This window comes from Trichechus manatus, unplaced genomic scaffold (assembly GCF_000243295.1).
Source record: "Trichechus manatus latirostris isolate Lorelei unplaced genomic scaffold, TriManLat1.0 scaffold00175, whole genome shotgun sequence".
Lineage (NCBI taxonomy): Eukaryota > Metazoa > Chordata > Mammalia > Sirenia > Trichechidae > Trichechus > Trichechus manatus.
In genome coordinates this window covers 4,450,224-4,463,851 of record NW_004444111.1, presented here as the reverse complement: position 1 = coordinate 4,463,851, position 13,628 = coordinate 4,450,224, and the positions used below count along the sequence as shown (strand labels likewise).

Genomic DNA, 13,628 nt, shown 5'->3' with positions numbered 1-13,628 from the left:
GCCACTCACTGAAGATGCAGAACATTTTCTTAATAAGCTTTGTTATGCCAATTGACCTACATGTCCCCTGAAAGCATGGTCCCCAGATCCCTACCCCTGCTACTCTGTCCCTCAAAGAGTTTGGTTGTATTCAGGAAACTTCTTAGCTTTGGTTTAGTCCAGTTGTACTGACTTCCCCTGTAGTGTGTGCCCTCCTTCCCTTTACCTAAGATAATACCTATCTACTATTTAGTTAGTGAATAACCATCACCCTCCCTCCAAACCCTCATAACCATCAGAGAATGTTGTCTTCTGTGTTTTAAACCTTTTCTTGAGTTCTTATAATAGTGGTCTTATACAATATTTGTCCTTCTGTGACTGACTAAATTCACTCAGCATAATGCCTTGCAGATTCCTCCATGTTGTTTCATGGCTTCCTCGTTTTTCCTTATAATTGCATAGAATTCCATTGTGTGGATATACCATAATACGTTTATCCATTCGTCTGCTGATGGCCACCTAGGTTGTTTCCATCTTTTTGCTATTGTGAACAGTGCTGCAATGAACATGGGTGTGCATATACCTATTCGTGTGACGGCTCTTATTTCTCTAGGATATATTCCAAGGAGCGGGATAGCTGGATCGTATGGTACTTCTATTTCTAGCTTTTTAAGGAAATGCCAAATCGATTTCCAAAGTGGTTGTACCATTTTACATTCCCACCAACAGTGTATAAGTGTTCCAGTCTCTCCACAACCTCTCCAGTATTTATTATTTTGTGTTTTTTGGATTAATGCTAGCCTTGTTGGGGTGAGATGATATCTCATTGTAGTTTTGATCGGCATTTCTCTAATTGCTAATGCTCGTGAGCATTTCTTCATGTGTCTGTTAGCTGCCTGAATATCTTCTTTGGCAAAGTGCCTGTTCATATCCTTTGCCCATTTTTTAATTGGGTTATTTATCTTTTTATTGTTGAGGTTTTGCAGTATCTTGTAGATTTTAGAGATGAGACATAGCTAAAAATTTTTTCCCTATCTGTAGGTTGTCTTTTGACTCTTTTGGTGAAGTCTTTTGATGAGGATAAGTGTTCGATTTTTAGGAGGTCCCAGTTATCTAGTCTCTCTTTGGCACTTGTGCACTGTTACTTACGGTTCATCTGGTGTTTATGCCATGTATTAGGGCTCCTAGCATTGTCTCCATTTTTTCTTCCATGATCTTTATCATTTTTGATTTTATATTTAAGTCTTGTATCCATTTTGATTTAGTTTTTGTGCATGGTGTGAGGTATGGGTCTTGTTTCAGATTTTTTCAGATAGATATCCAGTTATGCCAGCACCATTTGTTAAAGAGACTGTCTTTTCCCCAATTACCAGACTTTGGGCCTTTGTCAAATATCAGCTGCTCATAGGTGGATGAATTTATGTGTGGATTCTCAATTCTGTTCCATTGGTCTATGTATCTGTTGTTGTACCAGTACCAGGCTGTTTTGACTACTGTGGTGGTATAATAGGTTCTAAAATCAGGTAGTGTGAGGCCTCCCACTTTGTTCTTCTTCTTGAGTAATGCTTTAAGGATGAGGTTTTTTTAAATATAGTTTGAAATGTGTTAATATTTGGAAAATCTGTATAACTCTGTGAATCAGTATTTTCCAAATGACCAATGCATGGTGTTACAAAATCATACGAAAGTAAAAGAATTCACTCACAGTACAAGACACACCAGTGGATTTTAATGTATCAAATTATGAAAGCTCATTGATATGGCTTCAGAATCCACATTACAACTAGCAATTAGTAGACTACTACTTGTCAGGTTTTGGTGTAGTATCAAAGAATATCCACAATTACCTAAAATGACTATTAAAATATTCCCGTATCAGACCAGATTTTCTTTATATACTTCAGCTAAAATTACATATTACAACAGATTGAAGAAGGGGGTATGAGAAACTGGCTGTTTTATATTAAGCCAGACATTACAGAGATTTTCAAAAATATAGAAAAATGCCACTCTTCTCAATAAAGTATTTACTGTTTGGGAAAATGTACTTGTTTTTCCACAAAAATGTTACTTATGTTAACATATAATGGCTTTATTATTACTGTAATGAGTTACTAAAAACATATTTTAAACTTTTTTCAGTTTTAAATACTAATGTAGTAAATATCAACAAATATACCCTACATAAATGAAAGATCTTTGGGATCCTCAATAATTTTTACAAGTGTAAAGGGGTCCCAAAACTTAAAAAATTGCGAACCGCTGATCTAACCCACGAAAGGTAAAAAGAGGGAGAAGAAGGAAATCTGATATGAAGTTTGAAGAATTAAAGAAGTAACTGATAAATATTACTACATTTTAAGATTAAAGATTTAGCAAATAGGACAGTTGAGCTGTTGTAAGAATTCAGATGAATAAATGATTTGTGGAAGAGGTAATAGTTGAATAAGTTGACAAATAACTAAACTGGGATAGTTGCAGTGGAAATGAACTAAATATAAATGCAAAATAAGTTTAGAGGTAATATTAACATGCTTTGGAAAGAGAGTTGATCTAGGGAGCAAGAGGAGACATCAGGTACAATTTCCACAACATGAATCCAAGGTGACAACAGAAAAAATATTAATAGGAAAGGAATATTAATATTATTTTAACTAGTAAACATGGGAAGAAGAGTATGTTTAGAAAGAAAGAAGAAGAATTTAATTTTATATGTATTGCATTTTAAGTAGCCATAAGACATTGAAATAAGGATTTCTAGCAGCCAATTGAAAATGGGAAACCAGAGATTAGAGACATATAGATTTTGTTGTCATCTACCCAAGGGAAAGAGTTTAGATGAGACTGTTGAGATGAGACAGAGAATGAACTATGTCTTTCTCCGCAGATAGCAAATTTCCACACATGTCCAAAAGTTTCACTTTCCATATTTGACCATTTCTTGTGTTTATATTATGAATATGTTTATATTAGGAAATCGGATCTTATGAAACATACAAATCAGTAGAGAATGAAATAACATTTCAAAATTAGTATATTAGACGGTTATTTACTGACCTTCATTAACAATTTTAAATAATAAATTTTTCTACAATTAGATTCACAACATGCTTTTCAAAAACACATGTCAAAGACGATACACAAGTACTATTAAATAATCAGGAGCCCTGGTAGCACAGTGGTTAAGGGCTTGGCTGCCAACCGAAAAGTCAGAGTTCAAATCTACCAGCTGCTCCTTGGAAACCTTATGGGACAGTTCTACCCTGTCCTCTAGGATCGCTATGAGTCGGAACCGACTCAACAGCGAATATCAACCACAATAACATTAAATAATCATGTCATAATTTTTAATTAATATTCATATTTTTAAGTTACCTCTCTATCTAGCTGAAATGATGTCGTGGTGATCACACCGGTGCTTGGATGCATAGAAAACAGAGTGGGCGATGCGGGTATCTGCTCAATGATGGAGTACTTTAGGCGTGTATGCATCGTGTCAGGTTCATCTTTGTCAGTTGCACATACCTGTCCCACAGTAGAACCTATATATTGAAAAATCCCCTTTAATTTCCAAATCTTTAACATTTTTCAACTTTTCCCTTTATTTCACTCCTCTCCATCTACCTCAAAATAGTGTTGGACTACTTTATTATATATCAGAATAATGGCTTCTATAAATTTTCAAACTTCCATGTTAAGTATCACTTCCTTTTACAATATCCCAAAGTCCTAACAGTCTGGAATTTGGTGACCATACACATATTTAATGCACTTAATTTACAGTTTTACCAATGTTAGTTGTATCCTCCCATGGCCTTTGTCTTTCTAGACTAAAGAATCCCAACTATTCTTTAGCCTTTTAAAATTACACCTGTACTTAAACTCACCATTGGAGTTAGTTTTCTCTGAAAATTCTTAGCTCAGTTAGATCTTTCTAGAAGAAATCTTAGAAACTGCATTCTGAATTCTGACTTTCAGCTAAAATGGACCATTTTTATAAGATTGAGAAAATATTTGTATTATTTTCAAAAGATCTTTAAGATAATGGCCCATACTACTGTCAATCATTCAATCACCACAGAATATCAGTAGGTATCTTCAAGGTTGTCTTCAATTCCTCAAAAATTTACTGGTTTAAGAGTATTTTCTCTTAAAAGTAAACCTAGTTTACCTCACACAGAAATGCAAAGTAACATTTATTGAGCAACTCCTATTCTTCAGACACTATGCTTGGTACTCCATGCCTATTATGCTTCATTTACTCTTCGTAACAATCTTGTGTATCAAAATGCCATTTACAGACAAAGAAACTAAGGCTTGGCAAGATTAAGAAACTTGCCATAGTCACACAACTAGTGAAAGGCTGAGTAAAATTTCACCCAATGCAGCTTGACTAAAAAGTACATTGTTCTCGCCACCAGGACGTGCTACCTCCCACTGGCCACAGTGCAATTTATCTTACGAACTTAAACACATTTAAGGTGCCATACTGTGTAGGGCAAATGGTGAAGTGTTTGTCTACTAGCTGAAACGTTAGCAGTTTAAATCCACCCAGAGGCACCTCGGAAGACAGGCCTGGCATCTGCTTCTGAAAGTTCATAGCCTTGAAAACCCTATGGAACAATTGTATTATGCACATGTGGGGTCACCATGACTTGGAATTGACTCAATGGCAACTAACAACAAAAACAATAAAGTAGAGGGCACTGGTGATTTAGTAGTGTGATTCTGATCTTCCACATGGGAGACCTGGGTTCAGTTCCCAACACCTCAAGTGCTGCCACCACTCCACCATCAGTGGAGGCTTGTGTGTTACTATGATGCTGAACAGGTTTCAGCAGAGCTTCTAGACTAAGAAGGACTAGGAAGAAAGGCCTGGAGATCTACTTTCAAAAATCAGCCAGTGAAAACCCCATGGATCACAATGGTCTGATTCCTTTGTGCACAGAGTCGCCATGAGTTGGAGACCACCTTGACAGCAGCTAACAACAAAAATATACTGTTAAAGTAGGTACTCACCAACTCTGCAATTTTCAACAACTGTCAAAGTGTAAGTAGTTTCTGTAAAAATTGGGTAATTGTCATTTTCATCCTCAATTTTGATTACTAGGGTCAGTGGAAGTTCTGGAGTATACCCATCTGGAGTTGTTGCAAAGGCAATTAGCTGCAAAGAGAAAAGAATGAAAATAATCTATCAAAATAAAACATGGTTCAGATTTGATTGGGCTTTAATTTGGAGAATGTGCATTGCAGCGTGAGTCTCACCACTTATTGTTTTAATGCCAAAAGAGATGGTTAAATTCTTGGTGTAAGATACCATTTTATGTTTAAATTTATCTAATTTAATAGATAAACACATTTTAGGTACTTCACCATTGCTGTATCGTTGTCAGGAGTATAATGGTTTTTATTATTATTTTCCCAAAACAGTTTTGAGGATGTTTTTGCTTTGTTTTGTTGTGTTGTGTTTGAAAACTTTTGGACTTTAAATGCAACTTTCTGGATCTTTTTTAACTTTGGATTCTTTAATAAAGAATTCATCCAAAATAAATGTAAAATCATTAAAACTGAGCTGCTCAAAATGACCAGGTCCCGCTGGGAAACCAAAACACCATTTGGTAAAACTCTTACATATTAACTATCATTCCACTATGGGAAGATGATTAAAAGGATTAAATGATCCCAGGTAAGGACTGTCCATACGCCTTACTTGCTCACCACAAGTCAGCTTTCTTCCATTGCGAAGGTACTGAGGTGTGATACCAGTCCCACATTTACCTCCTATGGTATTTCTGTACCATAAAAAAGGTTCTTTTCTGCCAACCAAATAGCTGCTCTTCAATGTGGCAGTCTTTGTTCTCTTGAAAAAAATAGTAAAACTATAATATCGGGAACCATCAACATAGAATCCAACGTTATTGATTCTTCTATGAAAATTCTCTGTTTCAAGTCAAGTATGTGCTATCAGATATAACCAGAGCATCACATGAGAAACTCAGAAAACAAAAAAGGGTAAATGAACTGAGAAGGAGAGACTAAATGGCCAAGTCTAATACTTACTAATACAATAAATAAACTTTAGACTTTACCTCAAAAGACTCGTACTGCTCACGATCCACAGGACGAGTACAATACAAGTTTCCAGTGTCTCTCTCTACATAAAATAAATTTGTAGGTTCTCGGTCAACTCCAGGCCCTCTTATGGAGTAGTATACAGTGTAGTTCTGTGCCGTGTCAGACTGAATCTAGGAAGCAGATATATACATACGAGACAAATTTATATTTCATCAGAACTTTCATTTATACATCCATGTAATCACATTGCTGTTTATTATTCCATTAAATAATTCACGGAAAATACTTCGTCTTTATTATTACGTATAAATAAAAAGCAGCAGTAGAAAAATGAAGGCTAATAATTGAGAAATTTAAAAAAGAAGCATGTGGAAAATAATGTAGTAGCATCTTAGTTTTCCAGAATAACCAAGGAATACTTTAAAGGCTAAATGACAAGTACATGAACCAAACATTTTTAAATGATGACACTTTCCTGTCTTAGAAAACAAAGCATTCTGACCATGAAAAATGTTTTTTAAAAACCCAGTTTTTAAAAGAACTGGATTTTTAATATACATGCCATAATATTTGATATACTGGCTTTAAAGTGTACTGACTATTGGGCATAACCTTGGAAAATGCTTTCCTTAATTAGTTTCCATTATTTGTCAGTGTCTTCCTTAGGATAGGAACTCAGTAGGAAAAAAAAATGTATGAGTAAGGGTAGAACTGGCATAATATCCTGACAACTGTGATATTCTGGTCTTTAATTCCAAAAGCAATTTTCTTCCAGCTGTTTTCATTCTCTCTCTCAGTAAGATCTTGACTATCTATCAGTGTGGCTAGCACAATTGTTTTTTAACATTTTTTTCCTCAACCTTCAGTATACTCTTTTCTCATCTTTATTAAATCTGTTGGTGGGATATAAAGGAGAATTTTCTCTTACTATTTCAAGAACTGAGAAAAAAGTAACCTAAGTCATAAACTGAATGGTAGCAAGCACTGAGAGTGGAAGAAGACAGGATTTGTTGGGGTTTCTACTAAAAGCCAAAAAAAGAGAGAAGACATGGATCCACTGTGATTTGAGCAGCGGATTTGGGAATAAGTAACATAAAGTTGTATGTGTCTTTCTCCTTTATGACATTTGGCTTTTTATCAGCGATTGTCATCCTTTATTATGGAATTTTTTTTGGATTTTCTAGCTATGCCTAGGCTCTCTGATACCCTTTCTGATATGAAAATCCATTAGGCAACCATGTGTTAAACCCTGTAGATAGTTTTCAGTTTCATAAATGACCCTTGCATAACTAAAACTTTGTAAAAAAATATAAGTAGATATAAATATATGTATTTATACCCATATATCAAAACATACGATGCACATACTCATCCACTCAGTTATCCACACACAACTATTTTTTAAATAACTGCATGCTCAGTGTCCAAAAAAAAAAAAAAAGATGGAAACCATAGACTTCCATAATAGAATAAAAGTAAAACGTGCCTGTTGAAGAAAAAGCGGGAAAGGACCCAAGGAATTCTCTTGCACTGAACAAGGAATAGGAGCCCATCTTCTCTTGGCCCGTCTGAGAACTTTTTCTTTAGAATGCCTTTTCTTTAGTGCCTCAATTTAGAAGACAGAAAAAAGATAAAGTCAATGATTATTTATTTTGTTCGCAAACATTAGAACTCTGATACATCATCCTCTTCTCATGAGAATTAGCTGGGAAGTATAAGACAACGGTAGTGCTTGAAAACCAAACAAAACATCAACACTGCAAAAAAAAGATAATGAAGAATGATAACTGCCTGTTTCACAGCAAGCCTTTTGAGAAAATAACTTGATGGTAATATGGAAGAAAGAGACATGGAAATGGAAGCTTAGAAGAGAAACTAAAAAATAATAATAATGAATTACTATTTCCATATTGCCAGGCAATAACATGGGAGGAGAGATATGCAATGAAGATAAGCGGAGTATGTGTGCTTAAATATAGCACAAACATCTTCCACTCACCAGCAACTAGGCAGAGGCAGGGAACCAACAGAGAGGTCTGTGTCAGAATGAGAGAGAAACGTGGTGACATCTTTCAAATGGCTGCAGTAGGTAATGGTCAAGGGGTGAACAGAAGTCATTTTGATCTTGGGTGTCACAATACAACAAACATGTAAGAAGGGCCAAACCTCAACATAAAGTCATCTGTTTTCTAAGACTACAAATTGTGCTAAAATGGATTAACCCTCCAGAGATAAAAAGTTTCAAAACTGGTTATTGGGCATCCATTCTAGAGTAAATATCAAGAAATGTTTCTTTGTGTCTAATCTCAAATTCTTATGCTGTAGCTTATGGCAATTCCTCTTTTTTATGTCCATAATGAAAAGGAGTAACAACCTATAATGACTTACGGTACACAACCCTTTTCTGTTTGAACACAGTTAAGTTGCCTCAGGGCTTCATTTTTCTTCAAGCTAAGTCATCCCATACCATTTCTGATTGCACATCTTCCCTTGTACTGTTAGTTACACTCGAAGAAAATACATCATGACACTTCACTTATAGTCTGGTGTACCTTTGTTTGATGCTCTAAAACCACAACTATTTTCTTCTCTTGGTTCTCAGCATTGGAAAGAAATATGGTAAAACTTCTCTTCTCCGAGGATAAAAGTATAGCATTTGTTGTATACACTGAGCCATCTTCTAAAATTCGGAAATCAGGATCACTTGAATGAATTAGATTTGCAGAGTTAAAGCACTCCTTTAGGTTAACTGTAGAAAACATACACAACATTCATTTGTAAGTTAAAACATAAAAATATATAGTTTTTCAGTAATCTATGCATTTGGGAGGGAGCTAAAAACTTAAAAATTAATTACACTGTCTTGCAAATGTTGTTATTTTTTTAAAGACTGACAGATCTGTGTGGCTAATTAATTGTGCTTAAACACATACATCACTTGTAATAGCTATTTAACATCCCTTTAAGGAAGAGGTGTTTGTCCTGAGATAAAGGCATCTTAACTCCAGTGCTTGAATATATAACACTGAAAAAAATCTTCTTTATTAAATAAAATAAACTATCAACAAACAAACAAAAAAAAAAACCCCACCGGGCAAGGAGTGGCTGGTGGATTTGAACTGCCGACCTTTTGGTTAGCGCCTGTCTCTTATCCTCCGTGCCACCAAGGCTCCAAAATAAGCTATAGAGTAATACATAAAATACTACTAAATTCTCAATATCTATTGTTAAACAGTCATTATTTTCTCATTGGTTCAATGTTTTCTCACACAGTTGATTTATATAAAAATATGAATCTGTAATGGGCAATATGTAGAAAAAATGTTAATAAGATGCTAAAATATTTTAAAATATAATTCAAAAATAAAACCTTTAAACTCAAAAAATAGTTTCAATACTATTCCTCAATTTGATAGAAGCATTTTATAATATATCCCATATCCTTGATCTAATGAAATACTAATATTTTGTAATAATTAATATTTTATTAACATTTGACTATTTTATTACTCAAGCTAAACCCTTTTATCTACTTCATATTGTGATGTTTTCAATGTTCCTTTCATTGGAGGGATACCACCTGTATTAACAGTTATAATGAACTATATCAATTTTAACTTTTGGTTCCATTACAGTTATGTTTAAAAAATTACACATTTTGGCAGTTTCTTACCTCTACCGATAAATTTCTCAGCATCTAGTTTGGAAGGAACGTGCAGTGTAAATTTTTCACAGGCATCACAGGCCAATGTCAAGAGCTAAAAAATAAAGTAAGTATTATGTATAAAAATACCCTTTTAATGTTTATCAGTTTATATAATTAGAAAATTAAAATAAGCATATACTGGCGTAAAGAATCAGAAAAACTTTTATGGAGGGGAAAAATAAAACAAACTCCCCGCTTCACAAACCATCAAAGCTCAGAAAATTACTTACACTCTTAGGCTGAGTTTCCTATTCTTTAAGATGGAGTTAATAATAACTTCACTGACTAACTTGTTGGGTACAGTGAGGATTAAATAACATCCTATGTAAGTGAGTGCTGAGAACCATTAGGGAAACAGGACAGGTATGTAAATAAGAAAGGAAAACAAAAACGAGTTTAATGAGCCAGCAACATTGGTTCAATAAATTTTCAGTTGCTACAACCACCACAACAATGAGCTATGGTATAAAATTAATAATATCCTAAACAAAAACCAATGTTTTTAGAGAGGATTATTTTATGGCTCTGAAGTAGTTTAGGGAGCCCTGGTAGTGCAGTACTTAAAGCGCTCAGCTGCTAACCAAAAGGTCGGTGGGTTCTTAAGAATTTACTACATTGCAGCCTCAGAAACCCTATATGGGGCAGTTCTACTCGGTGCTATATCACTATGAGTCAGAATCGACTTGATGGCAGTGGGTTTGGTTTGGTTTTTTTATGGAATCGTTTGGAGAGTATTTATATATTAGCTCACTCAAACAAGCACATGACTTTATGAATTTTCAAAGGTGCATCTTCTCATAAACTAGTCATTCTAGAAAAGAATTCACTTAAAAAAAAAATTTTAAATGATTTAGTGATCTATGGTGAACCAATTCCAATATAATATACGTTTCAACATACTGAAATTTAGTTCTGTTCTCTCTGAAACTTTACAATCATATCCATTTCTCCACAATTATGCAAAGGTCTTTGACCAAAAGTAAGATGGCGAACTCTAGCATTTATATTATTTTTTACATGGTCTATAAATGTAAATTAAAACAATCAAAATTCAGATGAAAATTTTTATTTCAAGTAGACATTAAGGAACTTTTAATAATTTAATATAAATTATATATGAAGGATCAGGCAAGGGAGAGATTGTATCTTATTTGGAAATTAGGGATAGGGACACTGAAGAGACTGTATTTGAATGAGAAATTGAAAACTGAGAAGGATTTTCACTGGCTGCATAGCGGAGTGAGAATGAATAGGAGTGGAATTAGATGACGGTGAGGATTCCAGTTCCAGGTGACTGAAAGAACACATCCATGTAATTCAATCAACAAACATTTACTGGTTAATTTCCAGGTGCTAGGCAATGTTTGAGGCTATAAACCAGAACCAAACCCGTGGCCATAGAGTCAATTACGACTAATAGTGACCCTATAGGACAGAGTAGAACTGCTCCATAGGGTTTCCAAGGAGTGGCTAGTGGATTTGAACTGCTGACCTTTTGGTTAGCAGCCGTAGCTCTTAACCACTGCGCCACCAGCCTTCCCCATTTAAGGCTATAGCAATGAACAAAGCAAATCCTTTGCCTTCGCAGAGAAAAAAGTCAATAAACAAATGCAGACACAAATGTCACATGATACCAAAGCAGAGAGAGGAAAATGTTACGAGAAAAATAAAGCAAGGAGAGAGGGTAACAAAGGGAAGATCTGAGGTTGAATGAAGAGAGGAAGCAAACCAATCCCCTAACTGGGGGAAAAGTCTTCCAGGGGGTGTAAAAACCAAAACAAAAGCCCTGGGAAGGAACTTTGCCTGGTGTGTTGGAGGAACCACAAGTAGGCACAGTGAGGGAAGAGAAAGATACGAGATGATATCAAAGGGACCATCAGACATATCATACAGAGTCTAAAAGTCCATGGTAAGGAGTGCATATGTTATTCTGAGTACAAAGAAAAGCAACAAAAGGTTTAGGAGCTGCACAGTGTCATAATCTGGTGAGCAATTACATTTACTGTAAGGGCTAGGTGGAGAATAGATTATAAGGGAGCAATAGAGGAAGCAAAGAGACCAGTTGGAAGGTACTGCAGGATCTAAGAGAGGGATAATGGTGTCTTGGACTAAGGCAGTAACAATGGAGAGGGGAGATGGCTGGATTAAGAAAATACTTTGGATGTCAGTATCTTGGACTTCCATTCATCCATGCATCCAACAATAATCAAGGTCCTCATGAAACAATCCAGGGGCAGCACATATTTGTAACTTCAATATGATAGGGAAAGTACACGGTGCTATGGGAGAGCAGAGTAGGTGGAGCTGGCCTACCTAGTCTAGAAGCCAGGTGAGTCACCTGAGGAGTGGCTATGAATTAGCCATGTCAAGCAGAACTTAAATGTTACCAACATAGAGACAACATATATGAAGATCCAGAGATGACATAGGCAGAAGACACAGATGAGGTAGACAGAAGTTTGAAATGGATTCAGAGAAGTAGATGTGGAACACATTCGGAACAACAGTAATAAAGAATAAAGAATAAAACCAAAGATTTGTTTTAAACAGAGAAATTACAATAAGCAGCTCTATACTTGAGTAATATAACTCTGTTAAGTGTGGAGAATGGATTGGAGGAAAACAAACTTTCATTTCCAATAATGGCAGGTTATGTCATTCAGACAAACTCCCATCCCAACACTAACTGAAAATAATGGATAAAATATATATTTTTTAATATCCTAAAGCATCAAAGAGGTAACAAAATAGCAAAGAAGTGCTAAGCAAAAACTGGAGAGAAAGCTGGAACACAGAGTGGTAAAAAGGAACCTAGAAACAAAACAACTTCTAATCGGAAAAAAGGAGTGAAATCAAAGCACAGGACCTGCCCAAGATCTAAGAGAAGACCTTCGCCACTGTAATCTGGGACCCCCAAATGCTATACCCTCATTGTAAGGCTAAGCCAGAAGTACACTCGCCCTTGCATATGTAATCCACATTCGCATCACCTACTTGGTCCAGAAACCTCAAGCCATTAATTCGTGTAAAGAAAACTGGCATGTAAACATTTCCACAGATCCTGAAAGGCATTCAACCAAATTCAATTAATCCTTTTAAAGAAAAAAAAAAAACCTTCATAAAGCAAGAATTGATGAGTACTTCCTTACTTTGACTTTCTGTGATAATCACAACCCCAATGAGACAGCACCAGAGGCAGCCCCGCTAAACTCCGAGACAAGATAGGCTCGCCAACGTCATCACCTTCTGTTAACAACTCACTGAAGGCGTATTAGGCAAAAGAAAGGTACTATATGCACATCAACTGCTAAGGTAAAAAATAATCTCTATTTACATTTGCTATGACTGTATACCTGGAAATCCCAAGCAAATCAACCGGCAAATTACTAAAAAGCAACAATTCAGTAAGGTACCAGAAATAATTATTAAAATGCAGAAATCACTAGTCTTCACATACATAAACAAAACCAGTTAGATAATATAGTGGAAGGGGGGATATAATTTTCAAAAGCAATAAAAGGTTACAATGCTAATTTAACAAGAGAAACCTGTAAAGCTTATTTGAGGAAAATCTAAAAACATTTCTAAGAGAACAAAAATAGACTTGAACAAAAAGAAAAGGCATGTCATGATCTTAAACAGGAAAAATCAACAGCAGAAGAATATCAATTCTCATAAGTTAAACTATAAAAGTTACATGATCCCAATTTCTGGACCTAGATAAACTGGTTCAAAAAGTCATAAGGAAAAATAAATTTAGATAGGAAAATTATGAAAATGAAGAGCAGCAAAATGATACTAGACCTAGCAGATTTTAAAGCAATCAGTGAAAATAATTAAAACAGTAAACAGTACGGTACTGGGTTAT

General features: G+C 35.2%; 1 protein-coding gene across 2 annotated transcripts in view; it reads right to left on the bottom strand.

The window, feature by feature from the left end:
* The window catches only part of LOC101349838 (desmocollin-2), a 34,307-nt gene that overhangs the window by 16,529 nt on the left and 4,150 nt on the right, over window positions 1-13,628 (bottom strand). For both annotated transcript variants that reach the window (XM_004386897.2, XM_004386898.1), the window contains exons 2-7: window positions 9,728-9,812; window positions 8,607-8,803; window positions 7,541-7,660; window positions 6,069-6,224; window positions 4,999-5,143; window positions 3,355-3,521 (exon numbers count right to left, since the gene is read on the bottom strand). In XM_004386897.2, the coding sequence (XP_004386954.1) occupies window positions 3,355-3,521; window positions 4,999-5,143; window positions 6,069-6,224; window positions 7,541-7,660; window positions 8,607-8,803; window positions 9,728-9,812 (870 nt within the window). The remainder of the gene's footprint in view (window positions 1-3,354; window positions 3,522-4,998; window positions 5,144-6,068; window positions 6,225-7,540; window positions 7,661-8,606; window positions 8,804-9,727; window positions 9,813-13,628) is intronic.